Source organism: Odocoileus virginianus, chromosome 12 (assembly GCF_023699985.2).
Source record: "Odocoileus virginianus isolate 20LAN1187 ecotype Illinois chromosome 12, Ovbor_1.2, whole genome shotgun sequence".
In the NCBI taxonomy this organism is placed as follows: domain Eukaryota; kingdom Metazoa; phylum Chordata; class Mammalia; order Artiodactyla; family Cervidae; genus Odocoileus; species Odocoileus virginianus.
The window spans coordinates 11,471,519-11,488,555 of NC_069685.1; the positions used below are offsets into that span (position 1 = coordinate 11,471,519).

The 17,037-nt window shown below is 46.6% G+C and overlaps 1 protein-coding gene across 2 annotated transcripts in view; it reads left to right on the top strand.

Moving 5' to 3' along the window:
• SLC10A7 (solute carrier family 10 member 7) overlaps nt 1-5,581 on the top strand; it is a 292,638-nt gene extending 287,057 nt beyond the window's left edge. For both annotated transcript variants that reach the window (XM_020901268.2, XM_070474787.1), the window contains one exon: nt 3,053-5,581. In XM_020901268.2, the coding sequence (XP_020756927.1) occupies nt 3,053-3,082 (30 nt within the window). In that variant the 3' untranslated portion in view covers nt 3,083-5,581. The remainder of the gene's footprint in view (nt 1-3,052) is intronic.
• The last annotated feature ends 11,456 nt before the right edge of the window (nt 5,582-17,037 follow it).

The window sequence follows — 17,037 nt, forward strand, 5'->3', positions numbered from 1 at the left end:
CATTGTTATAAAAGCACTATGATACTTAAAATGCAGTCATTAAAAGCTGTTTTTAATTTGCTCATGTTGACGGGCATATTACAGTGAAGTAAAAGTTCAGTAAATATACTCAAAATATACGTGCCCCACCACTCGGGTGCACACCAGCTTTGCCTTGCCTCTTCATTCACATGTGTCCTGATTTCATGTTTTTCTAAGCATAATAGCACTTGGATTTATCTAGAATGTCTGCTTTCTCTTTAATTTTCCAGACGCTTCACAACTTCTTTGTATTGCCAAGCTACGTGTTTGGGAATTTAATAAGAGTTCAGTAGCAAACAAGGCCACACAGTGATGTCAATTTTACCACACTTGGCTCAAAAGCCTTCTTACTTATTTGATATTTGTGGATCTCCTAAATTATGTGCGCTAAGTCGCTTCAGTCATGCCCAATTCTTTATGACCCTGTAGACTATAGCCCTCCAGGCTCCTCTATCCATGGGATTCTCCAGGCAAGAATACTGGAGTGGGTTGTCATTTCCTCCTCCAGGGGATCTTCCCAACCCAGGGACTGAACCCACATCTCTTACATCTCCTGCGTTGGCAGGCAAGGGTTCTTTACCTTTGGCACCACCTGGCAAGCCACAAATTATATATTAAGTTAAAAACCAAATAAAACAAAGTGAGTGACTCATACAAAATGTAGATGCAGCACCTACTGCGGAAGCACCCATAGAGCACCTCCTTCCCAGCAGCTCAGACTTTGCAAGGCTACTTTCAGCCCACTCAGAAGGTGGCAGCTGTCACAGGAGATGAGTAGGAGAAGGAGACAGCCAGTGACGGAGCCCCCTGTGTCGTGTCCTTCAGCTCAGCTCAGTCGCTCAGTCGTGTCCTACTCTTTGCGACCCCATGGACTGCAGCACACCAGGCCTCCCTGTCCATCACCAACTCCCAGAGCTTACTCAAACTCATGCCCATCAAGTCAGTGATGCCATCCAGCCATCTCATCCTCTGTCATCCCCTTCTCCTGCCTTCAATCTTTCCCAGCATCAGCGTCTTTTCAAATGAGTCAGTTCTTCGAATCAGGTATTGGACCAAAGTATTGGAGTTTCAGCTTCAACATCAGTCCTTCCAATGAATATGCAGGGCTGATTTCCTTTAGGATGGACTGGTTGGATCTCCTTGCAGTCCAAGGGACTTGCAAGAGTCTTCTCCAACACCACAGTTCAAAAGAATCAATTCTTTGATGCTCAACTTTCTTTATAGTCCAACTCTCACATCCATACATGACTACTGGAAAAACCATAGCTTTGTCTAGACGACCTTTGTCAGCAAAGTAATGTCTCTGCTTTTTAATATGCTGTCTAGTTTAATCATAGCTTTTCTTCTTTGAGGAGCAAGCGTGTCTTAATTTCATGGCTGCAGTCACCACCTGCAGTGATTTTGAAGCCCAAGAAAATAAAGTCTCTCAGTTTCACGTCCTAAGTGTCCTGAAAACGGAATAGCCCCGCCACCACCTGTTAAGCTCCATGTATGCTCAGCACGTCCAGCTTCGCCAGGTTCAGAGTGTGGACCCTTGAGCCCGGCTGCCAGTTCTACCACCCTGCCCATGCGACCCTGGCTGTGTCCTTCACTTCTCTCTACCTGTCTCTGCCACTCTAAGACTTATGATAACATCTGCTCTTTAGAGTTATGGAGGATTACATGGCAGGTGTTTGACAAAAGCCAGCTGATACAATCACTGTCCTCATCACCGAAGTTTTGTATTCTCTACGACTGTTTGTAGCAAGCTCTGCTGTCCCCACGGAACACACGGGAACCAGGCCCAGAGAGCTGAGCAGCTTGCCCAGAGTTATACGGGTAGTGTAGTCAGTGCTAGAGTTAGGACTGGAACCGTGGTCTGTTTGTCCCCCCAGGTCTTCCCCCCACACCACGATGATGCTCCAAACAGAAATACAAGATTGCTTTTATCTAATTTATTGTAGTTCACTTACAATGTTGTGTTAGTTTCAAGTGTATAGCAACATGATTCGATTAAATGTAAGAGTAATAATGTGTAGTCTTTTTCAGATTCTTCTCCATTATAGGTTATTACAAGATATTGAGTAGTTTCCCTGTGCTATACAGTAGGTTCTTACTGTTTATCTATGTTATATATAGCAGTGTGTGTATGTAAATCCCAAGCTGTCCTAATTGCTCTCCCCCACTACGAGACTGCTTTTAGAAGGGGAGCCCTAGGTCCCCAGAATTCTGAGAGAGTAGCGCTCCAGCACCTTCGCCCGTCTTGTTACTGAACAAAATGTGAGCAAACGGCATTCTGTGCTGGGGGCCACGCCAGGCTAGTCGCTTCCCACTCAGAGCTGCTAGAGGAACTGTTTAATAACCTTTTTTTCTTTTACTCTTTTTCCCCTTTGAAAACTTCCACTTGTATTCATGCTCATGGCTAATGATGTGTATGTGCATGATAGACTAGAATTTATACATATCAATTTTGACAAGGAATGAAGAAAATTATTTGAAAATCCCAATATTCCATCAATGATATGCAATCCTAGTAAACTGCAAATTAATCAGAATAAAGTTTTCTTCTAAATGTTTAAAAGCTCTGGGATTTATCCTACAGAGTAACAGAAGCATGTCCCAAAAGGGAAACTAAACTGGACAATGCCACTCACTTTTCCCATTTGTATAGAAATCACTCCCAACCAGGGGGCCACTGACTAATGTGGAATCACCCAGAAGGCTTGAAATTATTTAGCCATCCCATCTGGCCACAAAAATAAATAGAAAGTGTCCATCATAAGGGTATCCACGAGTGTCTCCTCCACCTTGCTGATAATACTAAGACCCACAGGGCCCATCTAGCACAGCAGAGATGAGTAGCCATGCCATAGTCTGTGGCCAGTGAGGTGGGCAGGTTTGGATCCGGGAGTTTGGATCACAGCTTGTATAATGCTGTCTAGGCAGGCCTCTTCTTCTTCCTTGTAGCATAAGTTATCTGGTGTTAACTGATGCTCTCACATTGTTCGTGGATACAGTCCAACTCTGAACGTCCTGTTTTCCTTTCTTGCAGGGAGTGAAATTGATGAGGCCAACAGTGTAACAAAGGAGGCGGTCGTTCCACAGCCATGTATATATGTACAGGATTGTACTTACGGTTCTGAAGACTTGTATTTGTGAACATTGCTTCGATGCATATTTTATTTTTTTACACACAAAAATATGATATAACTGTTTAAAGTGCCTTAAAATGTATTTGACGAGAGCATTATTTCCAAAACCTACTTTGTTGGTTACTGCCAGGGGTGGTACAGTATTTTGGAGTTGTTTAATTTTCTTTTTTCCTAACGCAGAAAACAGTCATGAAAGTGACAAAAAAACAAACACGTTTTCCTCGCACCACCTTCCCTGCACTAAGCTCTCTCCTAGTTACTGTACTGTTTGAAATGAGGTCACATCATCAGGAAAATGCCCTTCCCATGACAGTGAATATTTCCAAAATCTTATTTGATTTACCATATGATTCTTTCTTTTTCTGCAACTGTGACATGCCTCTTCCTTATCAACTCAGCAGGGGTCACAGACTGAATAGAGGCTGAAAAGCATAAGTCATCTGCATTTCTTGATATCATTTTTTAAGACATTCCTTCAAATAGTTTCCACACAGAAATTCCTCAGTTCCATTACAAGAGACTGTGGTGTTCTGTGTCTTAAATTTATTATAAGCTGCTTCAAAGAAAGGGCCTGATGTTTGAGTTATGAGTCAAAGTACATGAGGTTTCAAGATAAACTACAGGATTTGGGTTTCAGGATTTTTTCACATGTTTTCCCTTTTTCTTCCATCATTTCTTTCTTACCTGTTTTCCAGCATACTTGGAAACTCCCAAGAGCCAAATGTGAGACACCGAAATGTTACAATTAGTTTGAGTGGCAACAATTAATGATGGATTATTCCACATTCCACAACTGAGACCAAAATTGTTTTCCTGTTACACTGATGTGCTGAGCACAAATTTCCCCTTTTAGCCAGAAGCAGCCTGTTACATCTTTGGATCAAGTACACTTAAGGCATTTGAAACGTTACTAATGAAAATTTTCCTTGGCAGATTTGACAAATGTTTGCAACATTTTTTTTTAAATTAAATCACATTGCTGTTATGAATAGATGAAGATATAAAGGTCATCGAGGCAAACAAATGTTATATATACACATTCTGTCTAGCTATATGGAAAGAAAAACGGACACAGAAGATGTAAAACCATTCATTAACCAAAACAGCAAGGACAATTAGTTCCAAACTGGCATCAGTTTGCCATGGAGTACCCAATATTTGCTTCTACTGTGACTGGAAAAGCTCTCACGACCCAGTTAGAGAATCAAGTCATTGCTTTATAGAAATGAGGGAACGCTTTTTCTCTGTTTCCTGCACACCATTCTGTCACACCTCTCTACTTTTCCTGACTTAACAGATGACACTGGCATCCTGAGTTGCACTGAGGCCACATCATCGCTTTAGCAGCTGTTTTGCTGTTATTTTATCAATAGTAAAAAGTCATTCCTTAGAAGCTCACCGTGTTTACCAATATCATAAATTTACAGTACTGTTACTGCCAGCTCTTATCTTGTGTTACTTCTGAGTCATTTCAATGTCATTGAAACTCATACATTTCACAAGAGTTAGCCTCAGTGTAAGTTTTAAGGCTAGTGCCAGACCCCGCAAAAATCTATGCTAAACAGGCTATTTGTCAAGAATTCCTATTGTCAACAAATTCACTTGTGTCTGAAACTACAATAATTTTGCTTTATATTTTTGATGCTTATGTATGGAGAACAGAAAGGTTTTTTATGTTTTTTTCCTACAAACTTCTTTGAATTTCAGAGTAAATGGAATTGTCTGTCTGAGCTATCATAAAAATCTGCAGCATAGTTTAGAATACTGATTTTTTCCCCCTCAACTTATCTACCTCTATTGTCTTTCACCTATAGTAGGTGTGACTATGGGATAAAATTCAACTAAAAATGCTATAACATTTTATCTTTTGCTTTAAAAAAGTGTGTTCTGTTTTCAAATAATCTTTACGTAGTGAGTTTTGGTGGCTTTATTGATATGTTTATGCCTATTTCTTTTTTTACACAAATACTGTGCATATTTTTCCATAAAGGACAAAAAATAAAATCAAATTTTATTTTTAATTCATGCTTACTGGGATTTAATTATTCATATCTTGAAATATGTCCATGCACTGTTTTACACATTTGTTTTGTCTAAATGTATTTATGAAAGAACTACATTATATTTATGTTTGCTCATTTTTCCACCTGGATTTTTTTAATGGCTGTTATGAAATTTTATTTTTTAAATGGGTGAGAATATTCATCTTTTCATGTGTTCTTTTCTAAGTTTTAAATTTTTGTGGGTTCTTTTTATTCTTCCCTCTTCTGGTTAAAACTAACACACCTCTGGCTAATGTTCAGTGTTTATGCTAAATACCAAATTTTTTTAAAAGGATTGGTGAAGTGATGAAGTGGATTATTTATGATGAATGGAAGATGAAAATAATTCTATGATTAAACAAAGATGTTTCAGAAATCACAAGAGAACCTGTGGCTTATTTTTGACCTGGTTTCAAATACACTCATAATGCCTTTCAAGTATCTGTAGATTTCTTTTTTTTTTTTTAATTCATTCCAATACTCTTCTATTATCTGTGGTAAAATGGGTATAAGTTCCATAGTCTTCCCGTATATCCACCTCAGTAACCCCCACCATGCCATACCATTAAAATCCAGAAGTTAGCCCTTGCTGGTTAGAGATTTTCTCAGCATCAGGGTTGAGAACCAAGAGAAACATACTCAGCAGAAGGGACAGAATATAGGTGATCTGAGTTTTTTCCACCCTTGGCAATTTTTTCAAGGATAAGAAAGGTGGACACCTAGAATGCAGAACGCCCTTTGCAAACCCGGAGTATCTTTACGGGTGAGAACCTTGTGGAGCGGGCTTCCCAGGTGGCACGAGTGGTAAGAACCCATCTGCCAGTGCAGCAGACAGAAGAGACCCGGGTTCAACCTCTGGGTCAGGAAGATCCCCTGGAGGCGGGCATGGCAACCCACTCCAGTATTCTTGCCTCCAGAATCCCGTGAACAGAAGAGCAACAGGGGCTACAGTCCACAGCGTCACAGAGTCAGACACGACTGAAGCGACTTAGCATGCACGCACCTCGCGTGGAATCCCATACCTTTGTATTCTTGTTCTGCTGTCTTGGCTTCCCTGTAAGGCTGACGGAAATGTCACCTCCTCCAGGAAGCTTTCCTGCTTGCCCAGCCAGTGCTAGACTCACTCCCTGTTGACATGCCCTTAGAAGGAGTGCCTCAAGTCTTCTAAAACCCTTCCTTGTCTAATCATCACTTTACATTTCTGTCTCCTCCAATGTGGTCCGTGGTTTTTTTTTTTTTTCTTCTGTGCTTAACACAGTGCCTGACTCGGATTTATAACCCCCCAAAATATCATTTTCCAAACTGTGACCTTACGAGGTAGGACAAGAACCTTCATAATCATGAGCGCTCTTACCTACACAAAGGTCATTACTAAGTTACAAGGAAAACTGTCCTTTTTTGCTACTATTACTATTCTGTGCTCAGTCACTCAGTCGTGTCCGACTCTGCGACACCGTGGACTATATAGTCCACCAGGCTCCTCTGTCCATGGAATTTTTCATGCAATACTGCAGTGGATTGCCATTCCCTACTCCAGGGGATCTTCCCGACCCAGAGGTCAAACCTGTGTCTTCTGCATCTCTTGCCTTGGCAGGTGGATTCTTCACCACAGCGCCACCTGGGAAGCCCCATACTACACTTGAGCTCTGTCAAGAGGCCAGGAAGCGCTTTCTACCCTGAGTGCTGCTAAGAGAAAGGCATGGCTTCAGAGCTGTGTAAATACCAGCTGTCCAAGTTGAGACTGCAGTGTGATACACAAACAGCTTTCATCTTTTATATTTTGACAGAACAATAAACCCTCAACAATGCAGGCTAAATCAGCTCGGGTTGATCTGAATTAGTGAATACTTAATATGCATAAAAATAAAGGGTTTTCCTTATCAGAATTCTGACATACTTACTATAAAGGCTAGATCCAAATTATGACTGTCATAGTATTGGTTTATGTAGATATATACAAAAGGTCTTATAAGAGCTTATTCTCTTCAGCAAAGCAACTAATCTTATTTATACTATAGAACAGTTTCTCAAATGTGAGTAAAATATTAACATCACTTAAGGGGATGTTTCTCATAGACCTAAGTTTCTCATAGACCCTGAAGAACTTACCTGTAAAGCCAACAATGAGAAACTGTATTAAGCACTAAATGTCACTCTAACCATGGGTCGGTACCAATATGCCTGTAAACAAAGATGCAGACAAGAGCCCTGAGGTCTTAGGGCTCAGCCGAGTACAGGGGAGGTCACCCAGAATATCCCAGACCCCCCACCCCACCCCACTGAGGCCTCCAGCATCTCAGACTCCTCACCCACACATGGAATTGTTCCAGCTCCTCCATCTCTACCCATCCCTGGACACGCTGTGTTTGGGGAGGGGTACACAAACTTGAAATGTTAGGGAAAAAAAAAGAATATTAGACATCCTGTTCCCACCCATCTCCCAGCCACCCTCTCACCTGGAATTTCTCACTCAGCACCCTTCCTGATAACCCCATCCGCCTGCCCCTTACATCGCTCCCTCCTCCCCTCCCTTCTCCCCTAACTCCCAGGTTCACGGATGTTCAGATGCTGTTCATTCTCTGACTTCCTGAACTTGCCTTGGTGCCGACGGCTGTATAACTTTCCTCTTGTTGATCTGGCTCGCATTCCTACACAGGACATTGGAACCAGGCAATATGAGGATTCAGGTGTGTCCTGAACGAGCTGTGGCCGAAACGCTGGGGAGTTGTGACTCTTCTTTCCATGCTAACAAAACAGGCAACGTTTGTGAGTGGGCAATTTATACAAATTGCATAATAGACATTTTTAAATATTCAGTCTTACCAGAGACTAGAAGTATTCATTTAAATGAGGTACTAGTTTTCACCTATGAGATTGACAAAAAGTTTAAATCTTGGTAATTATTCAAATATTCGGAAGGGTTTGGGGAGAGGGACCTCATGCCCTTCTAGGGGGAGCATAAATGGAGATGGAATTTTCTGGAGGGCTAGTCAGTCATACCATCAAAAGTTTAAATATATGTGTTCTTCAGTTCAGCTCTTTCCCTTCTATGAATCCAGAAACAGGTAAGAGCCCAAGGTTCTGTTGACAAAGATGTTTTCAGAGCATTGATAATGCTAAGAGCTCACCCCAATTCCCCAACTCAAGGAAATGTTTAAATACTTAATGGTATGTTCTTACTATAGAACATGATTTAGGCATTAAAGAAATAAGGGTAGATTACTGTGTGATGACAATATATTGTTGAGTAGGAGGAAGAATAAATTTCAGGAAAAAATACAGTTTTGTCATCCTAGTTTTACAGGTTCTATTTTTTTTCATTAGTTAAAATATATATTACAGATGTTTAGGGACACTACATATATACAAAGTGTTTAGAAGGATAATTATAAGTAACATTATTGCGCTTTTTCTTCAGGCCGGGCACTATTCCAGGCAGTGTTAGGTAGGTAGTTATTATCCCCATTGTACAGTAGAGAAACTGAGTTCAGACTAAGTGGCTTGCTGAGGTCACAAGATGAAGTGGGCACATTTTAACCACTTGTAGGCTACTTAACAGTGGTGACACCTGGGACCAGGAATGCAGCACTGTTCATACTTTTAACTGTATCTTTTCTTTAAGATTTTTTTTCCTGGTTGTGGTAGGTCTTTGTCACTGCGCTGGGGCTTTCTCTAGCTGCAGCGGGTGTGGGCTCCTTGTTTCCGAGCCCCGGCTTCTCATTGCCATGGTTTTGCTGCGGAGCACAGGCTATAGCACACAGGCTTCAGTACTTGCGGCACCTGGGCACTAAGGAAGTTCATTGTGGTGCACAGGCTTAGTCGCTCCCAGAAATGTGGGATCCTCCCAGACTAGGAATCAAACTGATGTCCCTTGCATTGCAAGGCGGATTCTTAACCACTGAACCACCAGGGAAGCCCTGTCCATTCGATTTTAATCACCCTTTGAAGGAGTTCTAACAAGCATGAGGCACAAACCGTGGCTACCGCTTCCACATCTTGAGCAGACAGCATAACTCATTTCTGAACCTTGGTGCACTTGTCAAGCAAAACAGCTTCTGGCTGAAAAGAGTCTCTGAACACATCCTAGGGGGGAGATCAGGGAACCTGACTGCCCCGTCATTGACATGAGAGGAATTTTGAGCCAGAGCTGACAGTATGAGGAAGGGGACTGAAAGGTCCAAGAATTGGGAGAAGAGGAACAAACGAGAGGAAGAGGGCCCAGCAGAAGAGAAAAGACAGCCCAGTGGGATATGTCTGGTGTCCTAAGTGACAGTGATGTGCTGTGCTGTGCTTAGTCGTTCAGTCGTGTCCTAGTCTTTGCAACCCCATGGACTGCAGCCCACCAGGCTTCTCTTTTCCTGGGGATTCTCCAGGCAAGAATACTAGAGTGGGATGCCCTCCTCCACGGGATCTTCCCGACCCAGGAACTGAACCCAGGTCTCCCGCATTGCAGACGGATTCTTACCGTCTGAGCCACCAGGGACAGTGATAGTCGTGGTTATTATTCTTGAAATCATCATTGTCACCCTTTTTAATTTCAAGTTTTTTCCAGCTTTATTGAGGTATAATTGACAAAATTGTAAGCTATCTCAAGTGTTTGTGAAAGAATTCCCACCATTAACTTCATTAACATAGCCTTCACTTCAGATAGTTACTTTTGTGCGTGAGGATGCTTAATATCTAGTCTACTAGCAAATTTCAATTACACAACATACTGTTATCAACTATAACAAGCTGTCCATTAGATCCTCAGACCTTATTCATCCTATAATAGAAAGTCTGTACCCTTTTACCGAAGTATTGGAGCTTCAGCTTCAGCATCAGTCCTTTCAATGAATATTCAGTGTTGATTTCCTTTAGGATGGACTGGTTGGATCTCCTTCCAATACTTTGGCCACCTGATATGAAAAGATCATTGGAAAAGACCCTGATGCTGGGAAGGATTGAAGGCAAAGGGAGAACGGGGTGTCAGAGGACAGAATGATTATATCGCATCACTAACCATTCATGCGAGCCACTGTCCGTGATTCAGTGGATGTGAATTTGAGCAAACTCCAGGAGATAGAGAAAGACAGGGGAGCCTGGTGTGCTGCAGTCCATGGGGTCACAAAGAGTCAAATACAACTCAGCAACTGAAAACAGCACCAACCATTTTACCAACCTCCTCTTATCCCTACTCCCTCAACCCCTGACAACCACTTTTCTACTATCTGCTTCTATGAGTTCTAATTTTTTTTTTTCATTTTGAGATCACCCATGGACAGAGGAACCTGGCAGGCTACAGTGCATTGGGTCACAAAGAGTCGGCCACGACTGAAGCAGCTCAGCATAACTAATACCATGCAGGGTTTGTCTTTCTCCTCTCGTTTATTTCACTTAGCAAAACGCCACGTGTATCACTTCTCTGCTCAGGAAGCCAAAGTGAGACCCGTGTAACATCCTGGGAGTGTTACTAGGACTTCATGACAGAAGCAAAGGGCTCGTCACAGTGCCCAGCACTTGGTAAGACCCAATCAGTGACAGCTTTATTATGGTTCCGCAAGGATGGGACCTGGGTAAACTATAGGGAATGTGTGGGGTCAGGTGTCAGGGTCTATTCCGCGTGACTTCTAATCTATGCAAATGATCTATTAGGCAGTCCATTAGAGTCCCCAGTCCAGTCAGGACGTGACCTGGACACGACTCCCTCGGTCAGTTAATGAAGACACCTGACTCTCAATTGTAAGATCCCAGGCCTCCAGCAGGAACTGAAAGGCCTTTCCAGCCCACCACTGCTGCCTGGATCTTGCCTTTTTCCACACAGAAACGTCAGCCAGCTCCTCCAGCCGTGCTGAGTCTGGCTGTCCCGACAATGCAGCGCACAGAGCTGCCCCGTGTGGACTCCTGTTCGCTAACGCCCAGCCGACGCGGGCTCCGACCGCACGGCTGCTCTCGGGCTGTCCTGCGGCCACCGTCCTCTCAGGGGCTGCTCGGTGTCACTCCACTGGATGCCCCCGTGGCCCTGGAGCATCTGGCTGTCCTGCTCACAGCCCCCCACCCCACCCCATTCATGTGGACACTGGCAGGCATCCCCATCTCCGATCTTTCTTCCCCCTGCCCACGCACTCCCGCTGGGAACCATTCCTGCAGCACTAGCCTCCACTGAGTCAGCCAGTGCTCCCAGCCCGGGAGCTCATCTTTGGACACCCCCCACCCACGGGCATCCTCAAGGCACTCCAACCCACAAGCCCAGTCAGGAACCTCCTTCCCCTCCACACCGTCCTCCCCAACCAGCTTCCTGGGTTGTCATAGCAACCAGGTCCCAGGGTCCTCCCATCAGCCTTCCCACTTCACTTTTCCTATTCAGCTGATCATCAGATTCCTTTGCTTCTATCTGCAAAAACCTCTCCTTAATCTTGACCTTCTCCATCCCACTGCCGCTGTCATTCACTGTTCTTTTCTCCTCCCATAACCCCTTCTCCCTCTCAGGAGCCCCTTGCTGACATTTATCAGTCATCTACCTCATGCTGGGCACTCTGCTCAGCGCTGTACATGAATGGTCCCATGCAACCCTATGAATATTTTTCATATTGGTATCATTATTCTCAGGCTCCCCAAGTGGCACAGTGGTAAAGAATTCACCTGCCAATACAGGGGATTCAGGAGACACGGGTTGGATCCCTGGGTCAGGAAGATCCCCTAGAGAAGGGAATGGCTACCCACTCCAGTATTCTTGCCTGGAGAATTCTATAGACAGAGGAGCCTAGCAGGCTATAGTTCATGCAGTTGCAAAAGAATCAGACACGACTGAGCACACACACACACACACAATTACTCCCATTTCATAGACAGGAAAGTGGAGGCTCCCATATCATAGCTTTTAAGTGGCAAGGCCTGCATTTCCACCTGGAGCACTGACCTGGCCAGCACCTGTGCTTCCCTCCCCCTCTACACTGCGGACTCCTGATCCACAGGCTCCCGCCATCACCGCACCCCTCTCCCCGCACCCTGAGACACAGCCCTCAGTTTTCGTCTACTGAATTTCTTCAATTGTTTATTTATATATCGTGTGTGCTATGCTAAGTCGAGTCATTCATGTCCGACTCTTTGCAACTCTATGGACTGTAGCCCAGCAGGCTCCTCTGTCCATGGGATTCTCCAGGCAAGAATCTTGGAGTGGGTTGCCATTTCCTCCTCCAAGGGATGTTCTTAACCCAGTGATAGGACCCACATCCCTTATGTCTCCAGCACTGATGCATTAGGTGCAGACAAATGCTGTTTGATTCCACTTACGGATCAGTTGGGAAAGAATCTGCCTGCAGTGCAGAAGACCCAAATTCTATCCTATGGTTGGAAAGATCCCCTGGAAAAGGAAATGGCAACCCACTCCAGTATTCTTGCCTGGGAAAACCCACGGACAGAGGAGCCTGGTGGCCTACAGTCCATGGGGTCGGCAAGAGTTGGACACGACTTAGCAACTAAACCACCACCACCACAAGGTACCTGGAATAGTCAAATTCATGGAAAGTACATCAGTAGATGCCAGGGGCTGGGGAAAGGGGTTGGAAGTAGAGGATTGGGGGGGAGGAGTTAGTGTTTAATGGGGACAGAGTTTCAGTTTAGAAAGGTGAAAAATTCAGATGGATGATGGTGAGTGTTGCACAACAAGGTGAAGGCACTCAGTGCCACTGAACTGTACATAAATATGGTTAAAATAGTATGTTTTATATTAATTGAACTTTATCACAATAAAAAAGTTTTAAAAATAAATAAAACACTATTTTTGGAAAGTGGCATATGACTCAGTTGTTGTTCAATGAATGGGAATCATCATATTCAATTTACGAATGCTCTTGAGTGTTGTTGTTTTGTTTTCTTTTGTTTTTTCATGAAAACTACCAGGGGGAAAAAAAAAAAGAAACTGTTGACAATGTCCATCTCAGAGTAGTTGAGACCCAGAGCACCTAGGCCCCAGTACCCCTCCAAAGGTACACTTCTTGCTGTCACCTTTACTGTGGGGCCATCTCTATATGCACGCAAAGTCCTGAGGCCAGGGTCAGGCACAGAGCTGGGAGAAGCAGGTGGTTTTTGGTCCCAGGCCAATCAAGCAGGCCTCTGCCCTTCAACCGCTTTCCATCTCCCCTCCGCTCAGGACAGAAATGCTCCCCAGCTTGCCCTCCTGGGACATTAACCACTCGGCCCCAAATGTTAAGCTAAAGTGTTGGTCGCTAAGTGGGGGAGGACTCTTTGTGACCCGGTGAACTGTAACCCACCAGGCTCCTCTGTCCATGGGATTCTCCAGGCAAGAATCCTGGAGTGGGCTGCCATTTCCTTCTCCAGGGGATCTTCCTGACCCAGGAATCCAACCTGGGTCTCCTGCATTGCAGGCAGATTCGGTACCAACTAAGCCACCAGGGAAGCCCAAATGCTAAGCTAGGGGCCATCCCACTCAACTGGATGCGAAGAACACGGGGGAGGAGGGACCAGAGCACAGGGCCCAGGCAGAAGGAGGCAGACGTAGGCCGGTTATTGTAGAGAGAGCCCCGCACGCCGGGGCCTTTTACCTCTGGGTCACCGGTTCAAATCCAGCCAGGCCTGGCCTGACAGAAAATCATTAGCAGCTCGTGTCAGGCTGCCTGACAGACGGAAAACGCGTTTCTGTCTCCAGGCAGCAGCAAGTGTCCACCTCACACTTGGCGCTCAGCGGCCCCGGGCTCTGTGGAGACGAGCGGAAGTCACGCGACGACCGCCGGGGTCTCTGAAGCCAGGCCAGCCCGCATCCCAGCGCTCTCCGCTTGGGAGGCCTGACAGCTCCCTCATCGCAGCCCTTTCAGGAGCACTTTACTAATCGGTTTGTTTTTCCCTCTGAGGACATTGTTTAGCAAGTTAGTCTGAAGTCATGGAGCAACTGAGAAAATCTGAGTCCGCAGCATCAAAAGAGCGGCCAAAAATCACAACAGAAAAAGAGCTATTAGACCATTTTATCCTCCGCGGCGGCGCAGGACAAGGCTGTGGGGAGGCAGGGGCGGCGGCGAACGCGTCCTGGGAAGGTGGAGCTAGCAGACCACTGGCTCTCCGGCTAAGGGGCACGGGGGACAATCCCCTCTGAGGGTATTTTCATTTCACCTCCCAACTTCCCTTTTAGAACCGTCTAAGGCATCAGCCGAAAGGCATCTGAAGCTAAGAAAGACCCGTCCTCTTTCTGAGCACAGACCCTCCTTAGAGTGTTTACTGAACCCCCACCCCCACCCCAGACTGGGCTCTGGAGAAGGAAATGGCAACCCACTCCAGTGTTCTTGCCTGGAGAATCCTGTGGACAGAGGAGCCTGGTGGGCTGCCGTCCATGCGGTCGCACAGAGTCGGACACGTCTGAAGCAACTTAGCATGCATGCATGCATGCATTGGAGGAGGAAATGGCAACCCACTCCAGTGTTCTTGCCTGGAGAATCCTGTGGACAGAGGAGCCTGGTGGGCTGCCGTCCATGGGGTCGCACAGAGTCGGACACGACTGAAGCAACTTAGCATGCATGCATGCATTGGAGAAGGAAATGGCAACCCACTCCAGTGTTCTTGCCTGGAGAATCCTGTGGACAGAGGAGCCTGGTGGGCTGCCGTCCATGGGGTCGCACAGAGCCGGACACGACTGACGCGACTTAGCAGCAGCAGCAGCAGCAGGCTGGGCTCGCCTCGCCACACCAAGGGGGAGGAATTCCCACCCACCCTGGATTGTTCTGGCAAACGCACAGGGTGGTCGGCCTCGGCTGCGAACTTCAAAACCCCTCCCCGTTGGCGGGTGGTGAAAGCTACAGCGCCGAGTGTGCCGAGTCTGGGCCGCGGGGAGTGCCCCCGTCCGAGGTGTATTTCCTCCAACGCCTCCTGGGTCATCCCAGGAGCGCCCAGTCCTCCCTCCCGGGACTCCGGGCAGAAGGCGCCCCCTGGGCCGTGGGAAAGCATCCTCGCCGGCTTGCGGCCGCATCCGCTCGGCCAGCAGGGGGCGGGCCGCACCCACCGCCCCTTCCGAGGATCCGCGTCCTCGGCAGCGCCGGAGGCCCGGCTTGCGAGCGTGAATCACCGGTCCCGCGCCTCCGGGGCTCACCTGGCTTTGGGGGGAAGCCGGCCAAGATGTGTGGAGGGCCCTTTTGAGCCCCCTGTCAGAGCCCTGAGCCAAGAAACCCACTGCCGCATTTCTGGATCCAGGGAAACCCATTTCCTCCTCCTCTCTGGGTGCCCCCAGCCCTGCCTGTCAGGACCGGGGCCTGTGGTTTCCAGACCGGAGCTTGACCCCACCCCTCGTTGGGAGGAATCCCGGAGAAGAGACCGCAGCTGGGGACCACGGGCTGCAGGCCTGAGCCGCTGCTCCTGCCTGTCCACTCCGCACCCCCCATCCTCCTGCCTTCTCCTCACAGCGTTCTGAAGCAGAAAGTAGCCCCCCAGGTACCCCAGTTTGCGTCTGCACTGTGTTGCCAGGCTTTTAGACACCTTGGTACTATCAAATGGAGACATCATATTGTGTCCATTTCTGTTTACCGGTATCAACACTTTTGACAGAGATTCTCTGCTGCATCCGTGTGTGTAGGGAGTGGGGAGAATCTGTATCTGTCTGAGCGGTCACCCTTTCAGCCTATGTTGCTCGCTCTGGCGAGCCGGGCTTTTGTGTGTGTGTGTGTGTGTGTGTGTGTGTGTGTGTGTGGTGAAAGTCGCATAATGCAAAACTCACTATTTTAACCATATTAACTACACAGTTCAGTGGCGGTAAGTACATTCATATTGCTGTGCAACTCACATTATCCATCTTCCAGATTTTTCATCTTCCTAAACGGGAGCTCTGTCCCGGTTAAACACTAAGTCTCCATTCCCCCTCCCACCACCACCACCCCTCGCATCCATCGATGTACTTTCTGACTCCATGAGTCTGACTGTTCTCGGTACCTCCTAGGGCTTTCCCAGGATCTCAGCGGTAAAGAATCCGCCTGTAATGCAGGAGCCACAGGACACATGGGTTCAATCCTTGGGTCAGGAAGATCCCCTAGAGAAGGGCATGGCAACCCATTCCAGCCTTCTTCCCAGGAGAATCCCCATGGACAGAGGGGCCTGGTGGGCTAGAACCCATAGGGTCGCAAGGAGTCATACACAAGTGAAGCAACTAGGCATGCACAGACACGGGTGCGACGTGTGTGGAGCCAAACAGTGTCCGCACCATATGCACTGCCTGTGTGCTCAGTCGCTTCAGACTCTTTGAGACCCTGTGGACTGTAGCCCACCAGGCTCCTCTGTCCATGGGATTCTCCAGGTAAGAATCCTCGAGTGGGTTGCCATGCTCTCCTCCAGGAGATCTTCCTGACCCAGGGATCAAACCGCTGTCTCCTGCATCACAGGGCTGATTATTTATCACTGAGCCACGGGAAGCCCCACACCATATACACTGCTATGTATGAAATAGATAAGTTATGAGAACTTGGACTTCCCTGGTAGTACAGTGGTAAAGAACCTGCCTGCCAATGCAAGAGACGCAGGTTCGCTCCCTGGGTTGAGAAGATCCCCTGGAGAAGGAAATGGTCACCTAGCCTGGTGTTCTTGCCTGGAAAAGCCCTTGGACAAAGGAGCCTGGCAGGCTACAGCTCGTGAGGTTGCAAGAGTTGGGCACGACTTAGCAACTAAATAACAACAAATGAGAACCTAAGGAGCTGGGTTTTAAAGATGCCTTCATGTATGTGTGTGTGTGTGTTCACACATGTGCACCTGTGTGTTTAGTTATAAACTCATACGAGCTCCCAGAAAGAAGTTCAGAATGGGCTCAAGGAAAAGCTGACCTGCCGAGCACCTCTTTGGGAACCACTGCCCAGAGCCCTTCTCGGCTCTTTGCT